The sequence below is a fragment of the Caenorhabditis briggsae genome, assembly GCF_000004555.2.
Source record: "Caenorhabditis briggsae complete genome, chrI, whole genome shotgun sequence".
Classification (NCBI taxonomy): Eukaryota; Metazoa; Nematoda; class Chromadorea; order Rhabditida; family Rhabditidae; genus Caenorhabditis; species Caenorhabditis briggsae.
Window position 1 is genome coordinate 13579527 of NC_013489.2, and position 22225 is coordinate 13601751.

Sequence of the window (22225 nt, forward strand, 5' to 3'; positions counted from 1 at the left end):
GTGTTGATTTCTGGTCCGCCCCTTTTTTGTATTTTCAATCAAAACTAGCGCCGTCACGATGATCTCATGGCAGAGAAATCCCACTTTTCTCTGGTCCAAACCCCCAATTTTTCGACCAAAAATTATTTTTTCCCCTGTATTTTTAACAATAGTTTAGTTGAATGTGAATGTTCTAGTCATTTGAACCCCCCACCCAATCTTGTCATCTTGAATTCCAAAATAAAATATTTTATTTCAAAAATTTTTAAATAATTTTCAGATTTTTCAATCCCGAAAATTGACCATAACTTGGCCAATTTTTGTCCAAATCTGAAAACTCATTCAGTTTTGAGTTTCGCGCATGAATAGCTTCAAATCACGGCTATGTTTCTTGAAATTCGAAATTTTCAGTTTAAAGGCGCATGGACCCTCGAAAAATAAAATTTCTCAAATATAGTCATGCTTATACTCATTTTAAAGCTCTCAACAAACCTAATTAAAAAATTTAATTCTCTAAAAGTTTGGATCAAAACTGTGTGAGTTACTGTAGTTTTGGTCTCTACGCCAAAAACCACATTTCTCCGAAAATTGGCCATAACTTGGCCAATTTTTGTCCAAATCTGAAAACTCATCCAGTTTTGAATTTCGCGCATGAATGGCTTCAAAGTAAGTATAATCACGGCTATGTTTCTTGAAATTCGAAATTTTCAGTTTAAAGGCGCATAAGATAAATTCGTTACGGTAGTTGAACCTCTACGCCAAAAATCCGTATTTCTGATAATTGGCCCTAATTTGGTAAATTTTTGCCCAAACTAAAAAAGTCACTCAGTGTTGAGTTAAACGCATCGAGAGCTTCAAAATAAGCATAATCACGGTTATGTTCCTTGAAATTTGATTTTTCGAGTTTAAAGGCGCATGGACCCTCGGAAAATTAAAAATTTCAAAAGTAGGTCATGATTATACTCATTTTGAAGCTCTCAACAAGCTATGTTCAAAAATATAAGTTTCCAGAACTTTGAATCAAAACTGAGTGAGTTACGGTAGTTTTGGCGCATACGTCAAAAACGGCTATTTTTAAAATGTTCCCAAATATGGTCGTGTTTAGGCTTGTTTTAAAGCGGTTCTTCTGCTGAATCTAAAAACTTACAATTCAAGATAAAATAAAAAGTTTTATCACAAATAATACAAAAAAAAAGATTTTCCTAAAACCCATTTTCGGTTTCTGGTCCCGTTAAGAACACATTTTTGATATAATCCAAAATATTGAATTCGATTGGCTTTCGCTCGGGATTTTCAGCGTTTTCAACAATTTCAGCATCTCCAGAACCTTCTGGAACAGTTTCAGTGGTTTCAGGCTCTGGCGTCGTAGTGTAGTAGCTCATTGGAGCAATCAATGGAGAGTCCGGAGTGGCACACCAGCAACGGTGTTGGAAGCAAATTGGGATACGGTCGAGCTGCAAAAATTAAAATTTTGAAGTTGGAAGAGAAATTCTGAACTTTTGAGCCCAAACTCGACTTTTTTTGGACAAAATTTGAAATTTGGTATTTTTGGACTAAAAACCTGGGTCCAAAAGTCTAAAGCTTGGACCCAAAGTGCTTTAAAAATGGATGAATTGTGTTTGTTCTGTTATGTGCTTCAAAATGAGACCAAACACGGCTATATTTGAAAAACTTCGATTTTTCGAGGGTCCATGCACCTTTAAACTGGAAATTGCAACTTTTAAGAAACCTAGTCATAATTATACTCATTTTGAAGCTCTTGCCTTGCTAAATCCCAAACTAAAAGTTTTTTTCTAGTTTGGGCAAAAATTGGCCAAGATATAGTCAATTTTCAGAAACTGGTTTTTTTGGCCTTGAGGACAAAAGACCGTAACTAATTGAGTTTTTGTCGGAAATGGGAGATTTTAATATTTTGGAAATTGGCTTGTTAAGAGCTTCAAAATGAGCCTAAACACGGCTATATTTGGAAGATTTCGATTTTTTCGAGGGTCCATGCGCCTTTAAACTGAAATTTTCAAATTTTAAGAAACATAGTCATGATTATACTCATTTAAAAGCACTTAGTGAGCTCAACTCAAAACCATACGTTTTTTAAAGTTTGGGCGAAAATTAGCCAAGTTATGCCCTATTTTCGGATCCCTAGCCTAAATAGGCCAAAAACTCGAAATTTCAAAATAGCCCGATTTGGGTCATTCTTGAACTCAAAATTTTTGGCTGAGCGTGGAAATGCTAACTAGGGATTGACTCACAGAAGATGTGGAGTTATGGGACGAGACCTATATCATTCGAAAGAGGATGAAATTTCATTTTCAAATATATGCTCAGTTTTTGCGGCGGCCTCCGCTAACTCGAGAAATTTGGGTCAGAAGTTTTCAGTAGATTTTGCACTGAAATGCATACGTGAACGCTTCCACGTACCCTCATTTCTTTTATACGCTTTGAAGAACCATTGAAAACAGCAGTGGGATGGTTCAGTGGTAAAGCGGCGGGATGGGGAAATGGTACTCTATGGTTCGACTCCTTCATAGTCGAAACTCTTTTTTTATTTTTTGTTGGTTTTTTATATGACCTCATTGCTCATTGCTCTGCAAACTAATGATCAAACTGATGATTAATTGTTGAAAAAGTTCCACGATTATGTCTCGCTTTTATAGACGGGCGGCGAACGGGCGGCTCACCGCCCGCCCGGATGGAAACCCTACTGGAATAATCCCGCCAAGGATAAAAAAAATCGGAAAATTTGAAAAGAGGTGTATGGATCATGAAAACATGCGAATTTTCTTCAGAAATTTTTTTTCCAAAAACTTGGTTAATTTGTATTTGACAAGATGCCAAAGGTGTTTAGAGTATGGAAAACTGCTGAAAACAGCTTTTGAGCTCAAAAACAGGTCATATAAAAAACCAACAAAAAATAAAAAAAGAGTTTCGACTATGAAGGAGTCGAACCATAGAGTACCATTTCCCCATCCCGCCGCTTTACCACTGAACCATCCCACTGCTGTTTTCAATGGTTCTTCAAAGCGTATAAAAGAAATGAGGGTACGTGGAAGCGTTCACGTATGCATTTCAGTGCAAAATCTACTGAAAACTTCTGACCCAAATTTCTCGAGTTAGCGGAGGCCGCCGCAAAAACTGAGCATATATTTGAAAATGAAATTTCATCCTCTTTCGAATGATATAGGTCTCGTCCCATAACTCCACATTTTCTGTGAGTCATTCCCTAGTAAATTTAACATTTTTATCGTCGAAAAACGTCTGAAAATCTAAAAATTCGGAAAAATCTGAAAATTTTAAGCTAGGATTCTGGGAACTGTCAAAATCTTCCAAAAATAGTCGAGTTTGGGCTCAAAATGCTCCATATTTTTTGGAAAACTCAAAAACTGAATTCTCAGATTTCAAAAAAAAAAAATTCCAAAGAAAATTCGATTTTAAAAACCCAAAAAAAATGTTAAAAACAAAACTTCTTAAAAATGACTCAAAATGCTCCAAAACCTATAAAATTTGGTCACAAAATGCTCCGAATCTTCCTGCAAATTCAAAGCGACCAACCATTTTCAGTTTTTCACAAAACTGAACACATGTCTCAAGGGTTCTGCACTTCTCTCGTTGTCCTCGTCTCATCCCTCTCGTCGGGTTGTCCTTGGCGGAAATTTCCAGAAAAAACGTGGAAAAAAGCAGAAAAACCACAGAAAATCGATAAAATCTCGGGAGATTGCTCATCTAGAGGGGAATATGACAAGAAAATGGAATAGAAGAAGAGGGGGGGGGGGGGGAAAGGTTAAGGCTGAGCAATCAGTGTAAGAATTCCGTTTTTCCGGGGGGAAAAGGTAATAAAATGGTGGTGGCAACTGACAAAGGGGGGGGGGGGGGACTTTTTATGACGCATCTTTTTATTATCAAAAAGCAACTGTTTTGTTGTGGCCGCAAACATTGGTTTTTTTAGATCAAAAATTATTTTTATAAACGAAAAAAATTTTTTTTGGAATTTTTTTTCCTCTCGAGCCCATCAACTGATAAGAAGTGATTGTTTTTATTGATCAAAAAAATTGACAAGAAATAGGAAAAAATTTGATTCCAAAAAACCTTTTCTCGAGCAATTACATAAGGTTTTCAAAAGTTCCACTGAAAAATTGTCAAAATGTCGTATGGACCATAACTTTCTTATTTTTCCTTCAAAACTCATAAAACTAATATTTTCAAACTTGCCTTGTTTTGAGCCTTAAAATGAGTATAAACACGACATACTTTCCGAAAATTCCAATTGTTGACCTTAAAGGCGCATGGTCCAAGGCAAAAATTGAAATTCACGGAACCTGGTCTTGTTTATACTTGTTTTGAAGCTCGTAACAAGACGAGTTCAAAAATCAAAGTTTCGGAAGTTTTGGACAAAAAATTCCCAAGTTATGTTCAATTCGGAAAATGTGTGTGTGTGTGTGTGTGTGTGTAAAATTGAAATTTACGGAACCGGGTCTTGTTTATACTCATTTGCCCAAATGCTCAAGTTATGACTAATTATCGGAAAAGTGTCAGTTATTTTTTAAAGGGTCCATAACTTTTTTGTTTTTGCTTCCAAATTCACGAAATCTATTTTTGTGCTTTTTTTGTTTAGAGCTTTAAAATGAGTATCAACACAACCTATTTTCAAAAAGTCAAATTTTGACTTTAAAGGCGCATGGACCAGAGCAAAATAGGGCAAAATTGAAAATGAAGCAAAACTGGTCGTGTTTAGGCTCAAAATGTTGGAAAATAGATGAAAAATGCAATGAAGTCACTTTCAGAAGGTTATATCCACAATTTCTGAAATTTCTTATTCGAAAAAAATTAAAAATAAACATTTTTTAAAAATTCGAATTTTTCAAGCAACTGGAATTGCAGTCTGTGCAGCAGCCTGTCTCACAAAACTATTCGTCCGTTCACTTGGCTCCACAGAACTACCGTACTGCTGATTCGTCAGAATATCGATTCTGGAAGAATTCAAATTTTCAGATTTTTTTCAACAAAATTTTACCTCAAAAATTTCCAAATTTTTTCCTTCAAAACTCTCCGATACACAGAATTGCTCATAACCATTACAGTAACCTGACACATTGAGTGAGATCCCATAAGGAACATCATATTGGTGGCGATTTCCTGACTTTCCAGAGATTCGGTTAAAGTGATATACAGTATGATATTCTTCGGGATGATAATCAGACCACCAGGCAGTGCAAGTTGCATGGATAAGCTGAGCAATGCGGCTCGATGCATATGGTAGGTTTGAACGGACATGTGACTGCGCAGGCGTTGCAAAAGAATCATGGTATGGACCCCCAGAGAGAAGCAGTACCTGCAAAATGTGTTCATTTGAATTTGTTTTGAAATTTCCAACATTTTGAGCCCAAACACGACTAGTTTTGGACCATTTTCAATTTTGGTCAATTTTAAGGGGGGGAATGGGAGATTTATAAATTTTTTAAAATATGTCGTGTTTATACTTATTTCAAAGCTCTTAACAAGGCAAACTCAAAAATATAATTTTCATATACGTTGGGGCAGAAATAAGAAAGTTATGGTCCATGCAAACTTTTGACACTACATTTCTTTATGTTTGAGTGGTCCCAAATTCTTTAGTTGTTTCCGAAAGTTGACGAAAACTAGATTTTTGAACTCAACTTGTCATGAGCTTTAAAATGAGTATAATCATGGCTATGTTTCTTGAATTTTGAAAAATTCGGTTTAAAGGCGCACACCCTCGAGCGAAAAATGGAAAAAACCGAATTTCTCAAAGCTAGGTCGTGTTTATACTCAGCTTGAAGCTCAAAACCAGGCAAACTCAAAAATATATATTTCATTGATTTGGAAGCGAAAATAAGAAAGTTATGGTCCGTGCAAGCTTTTGACACTTAAAATTTTTATTTTGGAGGGGTCCCAATTTCTTTAGTTGTTCTCCAAAAATGACGAAAACTAGATTTTTGAATTTGGCATGCCATGAGCTTTCAAATGAGTATAAACATGACCATATTCTACCGGTTTCGATTTTTGGCCTGGACCATGCGCCTTTAAAGTCAAAATCTGACATTTTTGAAAAATATGTCATGCTTATACTCATTTTGAAGCTCTTAACAAGACAAACTCAAAAATATGAGTTTCATAAAATTTAGAGCAAAAATGAGTAAGTTAGGGAACATAGTTTTGAGATGCAAAATTCTAAAATCAGCCAAATTTGGATTCAAAATATCTGAAATGAAAAAAAAACAATCACCAAACAATAATAAAAACGAAGACAAATGCTCCGGCTCCAGTAACAATAATCATTGGATTCGCACTACTGTCATACGCTTCAAAACCATCAAACGCCATCCATTTTAAGCATTGTGGATAGTTCTGGAACCTTAAAAACTTTTAAAGGAGTACTGTAATTCGACCTACTTTCTTGACATAATTATATTTTTGTTGATAGGTGAGACCGGAGAAAAACATACAAATCGAAGTGGCAAATGGGAAAATATGGACCAAAAATAGCGCGGTTTTTTTGACGAATTGTCGAGAAATGTGATTCTGGAAAAATTGAATTTTCAGAATTCAAATTTGATCAAATTGTGCTGAAATTAGTTTCATTGAATTTTTCATGAAATTTCCAACATTTTGACTCCAAACACGGCTAGTTTCGCTTCATTTTCATTTTTGGCCTTTTGTGCCTTGGACCATGCGCCTTTAAAGTCAAAATTTGACATTTCCGGAAAATGTGTCGTGTTTATACTTATTTTAAAGCTAAAAACAAGACAAGCTCAAAAATGTAAAATTCATGAAATTTGAAGGAGAATTCAAAAAGTTATGGTCCATATAAACTTATGCAACCTAAAAAAGAGTCAAAATAGAACTTTAACGGAATAGATTTGTTTAAATTGGTTCAAAAACAACTTTTTCAAAAACTTTCATCAAATTTCCAACATTTTGACCTCAAACACGACTAGTTTTGCTCCATTTTCAATTTTGGCTAATTTTTGGTGGGCCCTCAAAAAAGGAAATTTTCGAATTTTTTCAAACTATATCTTGTTTATACTCATTTTGAAGCTAAAAATCAGTCGAGTTCAAAAATAAAAGTGGTACACAATTCGAACCAGAAACAAAAAAGTTATGGACATAAACGCCAAAAAAGACACACTTTTTCCGAAAACTGGCCATAACTTGGGTAGTTTTGGTTCAAAATTTATGAAAATTAGATTTTCGAATTTCTCTTGTCATGAGCTTCAAAATGAGTTTAAACACGACTAGATTTGAACGATTCTGATTTTTGGCCTGGACCATGCGCCTTTAAAGTCAAAATTCGACTTCTCTGAAAATATAGCTTGTTTATACTTATTTTGAAGCACTAAACAAGACAAACTCAAAAATATGAGTTTCATGAACTTTGGTGCAGAAATGAAAAAGTTATGGTCCCTTTTTGAATTCCAGAACTACCTGACAAATCTGTACAGCTGCATTATGCCTATAAACAAAGCAACACAGTCCACCAGCCAACTCGAACGAATAAATCCCAACCCAAATGCTCATACTTTTATGAGAATCTATAAATTTCCCGAAAAACTCTCCAGTATTATATCCACCGACTAATGGGAAAAAATAGTAGCCAGGACATATCCAAGACATGTATAATTCGGTTAGAAACGCGGCGAGCTGAAGAAACTTTCAATTTTCTAAATTGAGATTGAATTCAGCAAGTTGAGAGCTTCAAAATGAGTATAAACAAGCTATAGTTTGAAAAAAAAATTTGAGCGTATTCTTTGGTCTTAAAAGTTTGCATGGTCCATAACTTTCTCACTTCTACTCCAAAACTCATGAAACTTATTTTTTCAAACTTGCCTTGTTTAGGGCTTCAAAATGAGTATAAACACGACATACTTTCCAAACATTTCAATTTTAGACCTTAAAGGCGCATGGTCCAGGTTAAAAATTAAAATTCACGGAACCTGGTCTTGTTTATACTTTTTTTAAAGCTAATAACAAATCAAGTTCAAATATTTTATTTTCATGAATTTTGGACAAAAAATGCCCAAGTTATGGCCAATTTTCAGAAAAGTGTCAGTTATTTTTTTCTGGCGTAAGGGTTCATAACTTTCTTATTTTTCCTCCAAAATGTATGAAACTTATATTTTTGAGTTGGCCTTGTTCAGAGCTTCAAAATGAGTATAAAAATGACCTATTTCCAAAAAGTCAAATTTTGACTTTAAAGGCGCATGTACCAGAGCAAAAAAGGGCAAAATTGAAAATATAACAAAACTGGTCGTGTTTGGGCTCAAAATGTTGGGAACTTGATGGAAAATTCAGTAAAATCAGTTTCAACCCCGTTGGAATCGATTTGAATTGCGAAAAATTGAGAAATTTGAGAAAACTAAAAAATAAAGTCAAACGGCTATTTATCAACTCAAAATAGGCCGATTTTGGTTAGATTTTTTTTCAAAATTTTTCAAAAAATTCAAAGTTCCCGCCGAACTAAAAAACCAACTTACCTGACTAATCTGCACAGCCGCATTATGTCTATAAACGAAACAACACAGCCCACCAGCCAATTCACACGAATAAACCCCAACCCAGAGGGAAAAGCTCAAATGAGCACTTATGAATTGCCCCAAAAACTCGCCAGTATTATATCCGCCGACTAGTGGGAAGAAATAATACGCTGGACAACCCCAAGTCATATGGAGCTCGGTTAGGAACGCAGCGAGCTGGAAAAAGGGTCAAAATAGAACTTGGAACTGTCCAAGATGGTTTTAAAGTGATATTTCCGAGTTTTTCATTTAATTTCCAACATTTTGAGCCTAAACACGGGTAGTTTTGGTCTATTTTCAATTTTGGTCAATTTTTAGGATCTTGCGCCTTTAAAGTCAAAATTTCAAAATTCCCAAAGATATGTCATGTTTATACTCATTTTGAAGCGTTTAACAAGGTAAACTCAAAAATAGATATTTCATGAAATTTGGATGAGAATTCAGAAAGCTATGTTCCATATAAACTTTTGACAGGGAAAAGAGAGTCAAATAAGGAATTTAAGGGAATAGGACTGTCTGAATTGGTTTGAAACTACATTTTTTGAATTTTTAATCTAATTTCCAACATTTTGAGCTTAAACACGACCAGTTTTGCTCTATTTTCAATTTTGATGAATTTTTAGGATCTTGCGTCTTTAAAGTCAAAATTTCAAAATTTCTTCAAACTATAGCTTATTTGTACTTATTTTAAAGCTCTAAACAAGGTAAATTCATAAATATAATTTTTAGCAAACTTGAATCAAGACTGAAAAAGTTATGGTCCATGCAAACTTTTTGAACCTAAAATTTTTTTTCAAACTATGGCTTGTTTATACTCATTTAAAAGCTCTCAACCTGCCAAACTCCTTTCTTATGCTTATTTGCAAAAAATACAGTAACCCACCTGCATATAACACAAACAATATTTGTAGCCGAACATTCCAGGCGACTGGAACCATACCAACCAGAATCCGATTAAGTTTATTGGCAGAGAAATTCCACCGATAATATGTAAAGTGGTTGAATAGTAAGCTGGAATGGTGTCCGGGCATGGTGGGGGCATTTTTTTGACTAGAAATTTTGGATTTTCAGAATTTTTAAAGCCAGAAAGTGGAAATTTGAGATTTTTGACATAAAAATCGCTGGTATTTATTTGTCTCTAGTAGTAATTTTTGACAGCTGAAAATGATATTTTTAAATGAAACTTTTCTGAAAATATGGTTTTTGAACCACTCCCTCGAAAATATTTAAAGTTTTCACCTGTAGGGTTGATTTGGGGTACGAAACGAGTTTTCTTAAATCATTATTATGAAATTCGGAAATCTGAAAATCATAAATAATCCAAAATTTTGATTTCCCGCCCAACCAAATCGATGTAGAAAGCAAAAATAAAAAGAATAAAAAAATAAGCCCAATGCGGGGCTCGAACCCGCGACAACCAGATTAAGAGTCTGGTGCTCTACCGACTGAGCTAACCGGGCGGCGACAGGGAGAGAGGGCGAGTGCGTATAAGAAGGGGAGGGAAAGTGGCGCCGACGGGGAGACGCAGAGAGTGCGAGGGGAAAATTAGAAATGGAGAATTTGGTGTATTTTGAAATGCTCATAACTTTCTTCAAACTTAATAATTTTGGAAATTTCAAACTGTATTTTAAAGCTCGCAAATAGCTCTACAAATATAAAATTATACAATCTAAAAAACTTTATCAAAGTTGGTCCATTAACAATGATTCTAGGTTCCTCAAAGTTGAGGTGTCCAAAATGCAATGTTCAAAGAGTATTTTTAGAGATTACGCAGTGTTTTAATTTTGAAAACTTCAGAAAAAATGTTTTCCCCGAAATTGGCGTTCTTTGCACCTGCTGCTTCATTGGATCAGGCACACTCTGTCAAAGCAAACGTCTGACTTTTTTATTTAAAAAAAAAGATAAATTGCCCAGAATGCCAATGCAAGTGGGTTACTGTAGTTTTAAAAGTGAGCTTGAGAAATGGATTTGAATGGTTGAGAGCTTCAAAATGAGTATAAACATGACATAATTTTTGAAAATTTTTTTGAAAATTTAATTTTTATGATAACTTTATCATTTTCGATCCAAAATTGATGAAACATAGTTTTTTGAATTTGGATTGATTAGAGCTTCAAAATGAGCCCAAACTCGACTAATTTTGCTTATTTTCGATTTTTGACATTTTTCGGGCGGTCTCTTCAAAAAATAGGTCAAGTTTGAAAAATTGGCAAACGTTGTCGTGTTTATACTCATTTCGAAGCTGTTTTCTAGCAAAACTTGAAAATTTTAGTTTCATTGGGTTTAACCAAGAATTTAGAAAGGTATGGACAAAATTGAAAATTTTTGAAAAAAAAATAATACACGCCTTGTTTTTTTTTCAAAAACAGAAATACAGTAATCCAATCAATCTAACACTTATACTGTGATTCTACTGACGTGTAGAGCTTCAAAATGAGCCTAAACATGACCTATTTCTGAAAATTTTTAATTTTTGACTTTAAAGGCGCATGGACCCTTGAAATTTCGAAATTCTTGAAATATAGGCTTGTTGGGGTTCATTTCAAAACTGAAAATCTCACAAATTGAATGGTATAAAATTTGAATGATTTAAACAAATGGTTGTTGAGATATGGGGGCTATTTTCAATTTTCCAACTATTCCCATTTTGGGTCAAAATTTCAAAATTGAGCAAAACTAGTCGTGTTTGGGCTCAAAATGTCAGAAATTTTATGGAAAATTCAATAATTTTAAATTAAGGTACTTTTTTTTCCTGGGTATCCATACAATGGTGATTCTTCAACGGCTACGCCGTCACATGTCCGCTCAATCCTACCAAGCTCATAAAACTGCATTAATAAGCTTAGCAACGCAATTAGTGATTCCAGGAGTCCTAATTATAGTTCCAATCGACATGTGTATGTATGTCGTACTCACTGACTCAACCGGACTGCAAGGTACCTACTAACCCAGAAAAGAAGTTGCCACCCGAACAGAAAACAACTTTGATCCCTTATATCTCGGTTCCTATAACAAAGATCAAAAAATAGTCAACTGATAAAATGTTGCTGATAATATGATAAACATTTTATCAGTTGACCACTTTTTGATATCTGTTACAGTAACCTAGATACAAAGGACCAAAGTTGGCTTCACAGTGTTTACGGTACATTAACCTTATTATAGAGCTCGCAACCGATTCAATGTTCCTAATCGGGTCGCATTCGATGTTTCAGGTTACTGTAATGATAATGAGCAATTCGATGTATCGGACAGTGCTGAAGGAGAAGTTTTGGAAAATTTTTAGGTTTCAAAAAAATTTAAAAAAATATTTTTTTTAAATAATTTTTTTAGATTGGACATTCTGACCAACCAGCAGTACGGTAGCAAGTTTGAGGACAAATAGCTTTGTTAGACATCTTCAAAATTGAAATAAAACATTTTTTTGTAAAATATGAATTTGAAATTTGTCTGAAAATGGCCCAAAAAGAGGCCTAAATCCTCTGAAGTGTTTTTCCAACGATTTTCCCTAAAACCAGGACCCCACTACAGTAACCCAACTTAAAAAAAATTAATTATTTTTTAAAATTAAACATTCCCCTCCCCCTCGTTTCTCCCACGTTTTCCGCCCCCTCCTCTACGCCCTCCGCCCTCCCTCTCCACCAGTGGCCGGATGGTCTAGAGGTATGATTCTCGCTTCGGGTGCGAGAGGTCCCGGGTTCGATTCCCGGTTCGGCCCAAATTTTTGTGCTTCTTTTTTACTGATTAATATAGAATTCTGATGAAGTTTCCACATTTTTTTTGACATTTTAACATAGTTAAAAAAATTTTATAAGCAATTAATTTTTTTGGGAACTTTCAGCCTTTAAAAACATTTGGTTTTCAGACCGAATATATTTATTTGACCATAAAAAAGGCGAGTGAGTGAGAGAGTTAGAGAAAAAGAGCAGAGAGAAAGTTGTGTACAGGTTATCGAATATTTAATGATAAGATAATTCTTATCAGCAATCTTCTCTTCTTCTTCTTCTTCTTCTTACCCAAATAGTCTTCTTATTGCTCCAACCATGCGTTTCGCATTATTTTTACTAGTGCCAGCACTAGTTCTAGTTGGGAGATCGGTGAGTTTTGCGGCTTAAAATTGCCTGAAATCCCGGAAAACCCCATCGAAAATAGCGTTAAAATGACCGTTTTTGCATAAGACCATGAAATCGAAGTTTAGCAAATTTTTGTCTGGACATTTTCTCGAAATACAGCAAGCCATTCGACTCAAAACACAAACAATCGCATTTTTCACGCCGAGAGCTTCGAAATGAGCCCCAACAAGCCTATATTTCGAGAACTTCAAAATGTGAAGGGTCCATGCGCCTTTAAAGTCCAAAACTCAAAGTTTTCGGAAATCTGTCGTGTTTGGGCTCATTTTGAAGCTCATAACGCGGTAAATATGAGAAAAACAGTACGAATGGCTCGAAATCAACTGATATCCCCAAAACAACCTATCAAAAATCGCGGTAAAATGACGATTTTACAGAAGTGTCTCAAATTGACAGTTTTACAAACATTATCTTGGATTTTTCTCAGAGTACAGTAGCCCAACTGCTTTGAAACGCATTTGGTTGTCTTTGTGAGGCTTAGAGCTTCAAAATGAGCTCCACCAACCCTATCTTTTAAGAATTTTGAAACTTCAAGGGTCCATGCGCCTTTAAAGTCAAAAAATGCATAGTTGTCAGACAATAGGCCTTGTTTGGGCCTATTTTGAATTTCACAATGAAAAAAACTAGACAATGTAGTCAAATGGCTAAAAATCGCCTAAAATCCCGGAAAACCCCATCAAAAATGACTATATTTGCAATATGGCTGAAATCGAAGTTTAGCGAATTTTTGTCTTGGACTTTTCTCGAAATACAGTAAGCCTATACCCTCAAAACAGAAATAATTGCATTTTTCACGCCGAGAGCTTCGAAATGAGCCCCAACAAGCCTATATTTCGAGAACTTCAAAATTTGAAGGGCCCATGCGCCTTTAAAGTCTAAAACTCAATGTTTTCGGAAATAGGCCGTGTTTGGGCTCATTTTGAAGCTTACAATGCGGTCTATATGCATATGGCTAGAAATCAATTAAAATCATCAAAAAAACCTAACAAAAATCATTCAAAAATTATGGTTTTTACGTCAGTACCTGAATGGGAAAAATTGCGAATTTAGTTTTTGACTGTTTTCTCGAAGTACAGTAGCCCGACTGTTTTGAAACACATATAGTTGTGTTTGTGACGCTTAGAGCTTCAAAATGAGCTCCACCAACCCTATCTTTTGAGAATTTTGAAACTTCAAGGGTCCATGCGCCTTTAAGTCGAAAGTTCAAAGTTGACAGAAATAGGCCGTGTTTAGGCTCATTTTGAAGGTCTTGACAAGATAAATTGAAGTACTTTTATAAGAATTAACAGTTTCTGGCATTTCGGGAAATATTCCAAAAATCAGGAAAACGTTAAAAATTTGAAAAACTGAATTTTCAAATTTAGTCGTAACTCAGGCCATTTTCGACCGATTTTTATGGTTTTAGGCTCAAAAAATTGCATTTTTCTCTACTTTTCGAAAATTAGACAATCTTTAAATAATTATTTTTTTCTAGACCGCCCACCAATGCGACAAAGAAACCGAGTGTGGCGATGACGAGACATGCTGCAAATTGGGAGACCAAATGTGGGGATGTTGCCCAATGCCTCAGGCGGTTTGTTGTGATGACCGTACTCATTGCTGTCCATCTGGAACTACTTGTGATCCCCAAGGTGCCAGATGCATCGGAGAGGATTCCAATCATATTCCAATGAGAAAAAAGAAGCCAGCAAGAAAGACAGTGGAGAGAAATGAGTTCAATGAAGTGGGTTACTGTAGATTTTTGGTTTTAGCTCGTCAAGAGGGACTTCAAAAAAATATATATAAACATGACCATATTTATAGATGTTTCTTTTATTAAGTTTTCGATGGTCCCGAAGAGGAGTGACCAAAATTTAAACGATCATAACTTTGCGAATTTTGATTCAAACTTATTGAAACTTAATTTGTTGAATTAAGCATGTTAAAAGCTTCAATTTGACTACCCACAAGCCAGGTTTTCCTAAAAATTAAACATTTTAAATTTTTTAAGGGTCCATGCCCCTTTAAACCCAAAATTTCAAAATTCACCAAGTATAGGCATGTTTATACTCATTTTGAAGCTTTCGTTCTGAAAAACGCAGAAACTATACTAATTTCGAGCTTGGTTCCGATTTGACCAGGATATGGTCAATTTTTCATTTTTGAGATTTTTAAGAGTCCCAAAAATTCAAACGATCATAACTTTGCGAATTTTGATTCAAACTTGTTAAAACATTAATTTCTGAGTTAGGCGCATAAAGAGCTTTAAATTGAGTATCCACAGTCTATATTTTACTCAATTTCAAAAATTTGAAGTTTTTAAGGGTCCATGCGCCAAGAAATTGAAAATTTCAAAATTCACCAAATATAGGCATGTTTATACTCATTTTGAAGCTTTCAAAAAGTCAAACATGAAGTCACTATGAAAACTGTGCTAGCTACGGTAGTTTAAAGACGCATGCTACCGTTTAAAGGCGCATACCCCCCGTCAAAAATCAAAATTTTCTAAAGTAGGTCATGGTTATACTCATTTCGAAACTCTTAACATACGAAAAAATTTGAAACTAAAATGAGCTAGATACCTGCAAAATGAAGCAAGTTACGGTAGTTTGAAATTTGCGACATGGTGCATCGACAGAGGCTTTGACCGCGTAGCTCCGCCGGTTGAAAGGCGCAGGACCTTCAAAATTTTGTCCATATAATTAACAGCCTTTTTTCAACATTTAAAGGCGCAGAACACAATTTTTTTTTGGGAATAGAACTTTTGTTAAAATAGGCGCGAAATTCGAAATTTCAAAATTCCAAAAATTCCGAAAACGGTATTTTTCCAGGTTCTCTGCCCCGACAAGTCCAGTAAATGCCCAGACGGTTCGACTTGCTGTCTTCTGGAGCAAGGAACGTATGGATGCTGCCCAGTGCCAAATGCCGTATGCTGTCCAGACATGCTCCATTGCTGTCCAAACGGTTTCCAGTGTCACGGACAGTTTTGTTCTCAAAATGTGAGAAAACATTTTTTTTTTTGAAAATTTTGAACAAAATGTTTTTCAAATTTTATATCACAACATTTATAATTTTAAGGCGGTTCTAATGGGGCTAAAATTATTGTCTGAAAATTTCTAGAAAAAAAGTTATGAGCAAAAAACAAAAGTGTTTCAAAACATTTTTTGATTTCCAGTTTTTGACTATAAAAATTGTTCTAGAAGAGCTAGGGCAACAAATTTAGGCTTATTAGAATTTTCAAAAATCTAAAAATTAAAAAATTTCAACTTTGAAGTTCGCCAAAATCCCACATCTCCGCAAATTCGCTTCCACCAACATCCACCGTAAGCCGGCTATCGATTTCTTGCCAGAAGAGGAGGATCAAGACGAGGATGGAGAAGTTGTCTCCACTGAAAATTCTGCTGAAGAAGACGTCGTCGCAAATTTAGAAGACGTAGAGCCAATTTCATGTGGAATCGGAAAAACTTGTCCGGCAAAAACGACGTGTTGTAAGATCCGTAACTCTGAAGGGGAGAGGAAGGCAATGTGTTGTCCATTGAGCAATGTAAGTCGTTGAGTTTTGCGTTTTGAGGTGTGAAACCTAAAAATTTAAAATTGTCTTGAAAAATGCTTCAAAATGAGTATAAATATGTCGATGTTTTGAAAACAAAAATTTTTTAATTTTTTTGTTTCAAATTAAAAAGATCGTGCATTGCTCAGTTTTGCTCCAAACTAAGTTTAACATGAATCTTCAAAGTTGTCTCATGAAGAGCTTCAAAATGAGTGTAAACATGACCATATTCATCGATTTTTAATTTTATGGGATTTTTTTTTGAGATTTTCAAAAAGGCCAAAAATTCAAATAATCATAACTTTGTGAATTTTGGATTTGATTTGTTTTAACATAGATCAACCGATTTAGCATAAGGAGGGCTTCAAAATGAGTACCCACAAGCCATGTTTTCCAAAATTTTGAAATTTTGGAAATTTTCAAGACCCATGCGCCTTTAAACTGAAAATTTCAAAATTAAGCAAATGTGGTCATGTTTATACTTATTTTAAAGCTCTTAACTTGACAAACTCGAAAAATTAGCTTAAAAATATTTTTTACGGATACGGTCAAGGTATAGTCCACTTTTCATTCCCAAAAATTCAAACAAGCAAAACTTTGCGAATTTCGATTCAAACTTGTTTGAATTTTGATTTTCAAATTAGTCGTGTTTAGCGCTTCAAAATGAGTGCCCAAAAACCAAGTTTTCCTAAAATTTCAAATTTTGAAAGTTTTCGAAGGTCATGCGCCTTTAAATTAGCAATTTTCAAAATCTAGCGAATATAGTCATGTATGTTTATACTCATTTTAAAGCTCTTGAATTGAAAAATTGAAAAATTCAATTTTCACAGTTTGAAAAACCAAAGCTACAATTTTTCCAGGCGGTCTGCTGTGAGGACACCTGCTGCCCGGGAGGCTATCACTGTGTAGCTGGTGGAAAATGCGAGAAGCACGCGAAGACGATGAGGACTAGATTCTGGAATGCGGAGAGAGACATGGAGGATGAGGAGATTTAATTTTTGTCTTTAAACTGATTAATGTTCTTGTTTTGAATTTTTAGATGGTCATCTCTTTTGAGTTTTGAGTCATGCGCCTTTAAAGACCTCATATACAACATATCCTACTGTAACATTCAAACCATAACTCGAGAATGCTTTAAAACTGGCATTAAGTTTGTTTAGAGCTTCAAAATGAGTATAATCATAACCATATTTGCTTGATTTTGAAATTCCCAATTTAAAGGCGCATGGGCCATGGCTTGAAAATAACTTGTTTGAAAATTAACAATTAAGAACTAGTTTGAACGAAAAACCATAAAGTAATCAAAGTTCCAAAACCTTGGCAATGCAGATTGGTAGATGGGAAACACCTCCCTGAATCCTACATTGACAAGGCGAGTGTGGCCGTTCTTGATCCCCCTGCCGTTTGTTCTCGGAGCATGCTCCATAGCTCTAACCAGTTGAGCCAGTCAGGCGACCAAAAAGAGGAGAAGGGTGACATGTATAGAACATAGGGGAAGAAGAAGAAGAAGAAGAAGAAGAAGAAGACGTGAAAAGAGAGGAAGAAGAAGCCTCTTTCCCATTTTATTCTTCTCTTCCCTTTTTCTCTGCGTCTCCTCTATTATTAATGTGTCTCCAATATCTTCACGGCGGCCTAAAACCTCGCGGAGTTTGAGAATGCGTATGTAGCACGCCTTTCCGCCGCTTCAAAGTTAACCCATTGAGCTCAAATTTGGACAGATAGATTGGAAATGTGTCTAGTTAGATGCCCAAACCTTTTCTTCATTCAAAATTTAGATTTTGAAGTCTTCTGAAGACGTTCCTTGGTTTCACCATAGTGAATGGTAGAGGGCGAGGAAGAGATGTTGCTTTTATGTAGAAGAATTAGACTTTTCAAGTTGTTTAGCATCAAGATCATAACAGAATTTATTCAAATCACAACCAAAACCACAATCAGTGTTTCTTATTCAACTGGGCATCACAATAGTTATCAGTATCGCAGGAGTAGGTCTCACAAACATAGTTGGCTGCTCCAGTCATCAATCCCTGATTCTCCCAGTAGGTAACCTGTCCGCTTTGAAGATTTAGGACTCCACTGGTGCTCGCAGCGTTCTTCGGATACCCCATATCCCAATTAGACCAGACTTGAAGGGGTACTTGATCGATTCCGATTGGTTGTTCCCAGACCCAATTGTTGGCACTGCTCAACCAACTCAATCCAACGTTGTATTTGTATGGTTGTTTGACTCCTGGGTCGCTTTTGACGACTTGAAGAATGAAATTGTGCTTGTCCCGACTGAATTCGGTGGCCAGATAGGAATTGTTCCAGCGAGTGTGGCAGGCCATTTTGGAAGAGAGCCAATTGGCTGAAAGGGAGACGTATTGGAGGCAGAGACCGTAGTGATAAGAGTTCTTGTCGGTGAATTGGACGCGGTATTGATCCCAATCGGTTGGGCAGAAACAGTTGGCTGGAATTTTTTTTGGTATATTTTCTTGATTTAAAATCTCAATCTTTGAGTTAAGCAAGTTTTCACAACGTCAAAGTTGCTCAGCTTGAAATTTCCGTCATTTTGATACCCATATTGCCATATTTTGCGGAAAATGGAACTTCTGAATCCAGAAGACGCCAAGAGAATTCTGAATACATGAATTCTTTCAAAGTAAGGCAACATGGATATCTAAATGATGGTAATTTGATGGAGATCAAACTTGGCGATGTGAAAACAATTTTTTTGAAAGATGGAAGTTTTGAATGTTGACGTCTTCTGAATTTCGAAGGCATGAAAATTCAGAATTTCAATTTTTAAATTGAAGTGATCCGTCAAATCTATTCGCCACAAGATTTCCGCTAATTTCTACCCATATTGTCATAATCCGCAGAAAATGGGTATTCTGATTCCAGAAGACGTCAAACAACTTCAGAATACATGAAATTTTTCTAAGTATGGCAATATGAGTATCAAAATGACGGGAATTTGCTGGTTGGGGATTTCGACCATGTAAAACTAAGTTTTTTTGAAAATTGAAAATCTGGATTTTGACGTCTTCTGACTCTGACTTAGGAAGACGTAAAAACTTAGAATTTTTATTTTTGGGTTGTACAAAATATGGCTTTGTCAAAATGGCTAGATTTCAAATTTCCGTCATTTTGATACCCATATTGCCATACTTTGCAAAAAAGAAAATACTGAATCCAGAAGACGTCAAGAGAATTCTGAATACATGGATTCCTTAAAAGTAAGGCAAAATGGGTATCAAAATGACAGGAATTTGCTGGGGAGTAACTTTGACGACGTCAAAAATGTTTTTTGTGGATTTCAAGGTTTGACGTCTTCTGAACTGATAACTCAGAAGACGTGAAATTTTCGGAATTTTCATTTTTGAGTGGAACGACATATGGCATCGTAAAACTAGACTCCGAATTTCCATCATTTTGATACTCATATTGCTATAATTCGCAGAAAATGGGTTTTCTGAATCCAGAAGACGTCAAGCGACTTCAGAATACATCAAACTTTTCAAAGTAGGGCAATATGGGTATTAAAATGACAGGAATTCGCTGAGAAGTAACTTTGACGATGCCAAAAATAGTTTTTGTGAATTTCGAGTAGTCACGTCTTCTGAACTGAGAATACAGAAGATGTGAAAACTTAGAATTTCGATTTTCTAGTTAAAATACTTCGTTAAATGTATTTCACTCAAAATTTCCGTTGCTTTGATACCCATATTGCCATAGTTTGCAAAAAATAGAAATTCTGAATCCAGAAGACGTGAAGCGACTTGAGAATACGTGAAATTTTTCAAAGTAGGGCAATATGGGTATCAAAATGAAGGGAATTGGATGGCGAGTAACCTTGACGATGTCAAATTGACACTAGCTCTCTCACTTGAGAAAAAAAAACTCAAAACAATATTTCCCTCGTTCCTCGGCTCAAACTCACCTTGAAGAAGTGCTCCTTGAATCTCTCCAATAACATTATCAGAGTCATCAGTATTTGAGAACGAGTATCCCGGCGTGGCAATTCCAGCCAAATCCTTCAACAACTGCCCATTTCCTCCTTGATCGTAGGCTACAGTAACGATGTAGACTCCACTTCCCTTCATCTCATCGGCCACTTTAACTGGGTCCAGTTCTCCGTAACTTTTGTATTCCGATGCGTAAACAATCACAACCTTCTTATAATGATTTCTGGTTGAATTGAAACTTTGAGAAGCGAAGAGAGCGTTGGCTGCCTGGAGACCAGTGGCCAAATAGGAATCCGTGGCATCTGTCACTGCTGAGAGATAATTGAATACTCCATTGTAGACGTCGTTTATCGATTGAAATGTGTTCAGATCTGCATTCACTTTGGCCACAGAGTTATAGGTCACAAGACCGACACGAGTGGTGCGGGGTTCGGTGGCGTTGGTGCCGATTCGAGTGCCACTACTGAAGACAGTGGCGATGTTGGCAGCGACCTGGAAGTTTTGATTTCCAGAATATCGAACCAAAATTTGAATTTTCCCGACAAATTTGGACAATTTTGAAAAATGTTCCGAAAAACTAAAACTACCGTAACTTCCTCACTTTGTGTCTAAATCCTGTGAAACCTAATTTTTCGAATTTCTCGCGTTGAGAGCTTCCAAATGAGTATAATCATGACATATTTTCTTGAATTTTGAATTTTCGCCCTTTTTTAGACCCCCTATGCGCCTTTAAACCCCAATAATCGAAATTGAAGGAACCTAGGCATGATGGTTATCATTTTGAAGCTCTAAACATGACAAAATCAAAAAACCATTTTGTAAAAAGTTTGGAGTAAAATTATCTTTAAAAAAAGAAAAATAATTTTTAAAGGTATTTTCTCAAAAAAGTGATATTACTGTACCTTTTTCACTTGTGCTTTGAAATCCCTGAAACTTGCTTTTTTGAGCTTCTTGCGTTAAGAGCTTTAAAAAGAGTATAATCATGACCTATTTTCCCAAATTTCGAATTCTCGCAATTTTTGGACCCTCATGCGCCTTTAAACAGCCAAACATCGAAAATGAAGGAACCTAGGCATGATGGGTATCATTTGAAAGCTCTTTATTAGTCAAACTCGAATCTGAGGTCAAAATGAGTCTAAACACGAGTCTAAACACGATCAATTAGCTCGAAATTTCAACTTTGGTCTATTTTTGGCGCCAAAGCAGCAAAAGTCAAAATTGACCAAAACTAGTCGATTTAAGGCTCAAAATGATGGAAGTTTTGTGATAAAATTATACATTCTACTTAAAATTCTTTATTCTTTCAATTTAGACGTCCAAATTGAGATCAAAGGTGTCTCTTCTGCTGAGTCATCCTTATTTGGGTCCTAAAAATTTAAACTACCGTATCTTTTCTAATCGTTTTCCAAAGTTTGTGAAACTTAATTTTTCAAATGTCTCACATTGAGAACTTTAAAACGAGTATAGTCATGACCTATATTTCTCAATTTTCGAATTTTCGAATTTTTTTGGACCCCCATGCGCCTTTCAACTCGAAAAATCGATATTAAACAAAGGTAGGCATGATGGGTATCATTTTGAAGCTCTCGGTGTGTTGAATCTTAATTTTCAATCTATTTCCACTTACCGAGCTCAATCCATCAGTTGTCATTCCTTGAGAGTTGTCGACCACGGCAATCACATCTAACCAGAGATTACCTAGGTCGTCTCCACATGGGCGGTCCGTATAGGATTGGGGATTGTAGACGTCGGCTGTAAGGGTAATTAGAGGTAATTAAAAATGAAAAAAAAAGAGGAAACATACCGTATACTGTAGCGAGAAGGATGAAAAGACAGGCGAGAGTCTTCATCGTTTCCTAGGAGTAGGTACTGTTTTCCCATTTTCCACTAATTCTATTTATACTAGAATTTTGTGACTTTTTGGGAATTTTGAAACTAGAGAATCTTCTCTTATCAGTTGAAGAATTAAGACGCCAATTTGCTCATCCCATTTGCTGTGTCTGCGTCTCTTGAAAAATCGCACTATTTCCTTGATTTAATATGATTGGATGTACTGATAAGGAGCCGACACACCCAGGAAGATTTTGTAGAAAACACAATTTAGAAAACATAGTG

The 22225-nt window shown here is 35.6% G+C and overlaps 3 protein-coding genes and 2 non-coding genes across 5 annotated transcripts; 2 read left to right on the plus strand and 3 right to left on the minus strand.

Moving 5' to 3' along the window:
- Positions 1 to 4834: 4834 nt before the first annotated feature.
- On the minus strand, positions 4835 to 9549 carry Cbr-sri-11 (the record flags this gene model as incomplete). Its single annotated transcript, XM_045241464.1, has 6 exons — positions 4835 to 4943; positions 4988 to 5305; positions 6221 to 6342; positions 7420 to 7635; positions 8469 to 8684; positions 9391 to 9549. 6 exons carry the CDS (start codon positions 9547 to 9549, stop codon positions 4835 to 4837), a joined length of 1140 nt encoding a protein of 379 aa, XP_045095703.1.
- Positions 9550 to 9894: 345 nt separating this feature from the next.
- CBG28911 lies at positions 9895 to 9967 on the minus strand. Its single transcript has one exon. It is a non-coding gene (tRNA).
- Positions 9968 to 12153: 2186 nt separating this feature from the next.
- Positions 12154 to 12225, plus strand: CBG29092. The gene has a single exon. It is a non-coding gene (tRNA).
- Positions 12226 to 12550: 325 nt separating this feature from the next.
- On the plus strand, positions 12551 to 17161 carry Cbr-pgrn-1 (the record flags this gene model as incomplete). The annotated part of the gene is made up of 5 exons (XM_045241465.1): positions 12551 to 12604; positions 14112 to 14360; positions 15448 to 15615; positions 15891 to 16160; positions 17027 to 17161. 5 exons carry the CDS (start codon positions 12551 to 12553, stop codon positions 17159 to 17161), a joined length of 876 nt encoding a protein of 291 aa, XP_045095704.1.
- Positions 17162 to 18097: 936 nt separating this feature from the next.
- Positions 18098 to 21960, minus strand: CBG15363 (the record flags this gene model as incomplete). Its single annotated transcript, XM_002646348.1, has 4 exons — positions 18098 to 18612; positions 20086 to 20602; positions 21738 to 21862; positions 21915 to 21960. 4 exons carry the CDS (start codon positions 21958 to 21960, stop codon positions 18098 to 18100), a joined length of 1203 nt encoding a protein of 400 aa, XP_002646394.1.
- Positions 21961 to 22225: the final 265 nt, after the last annotated feature.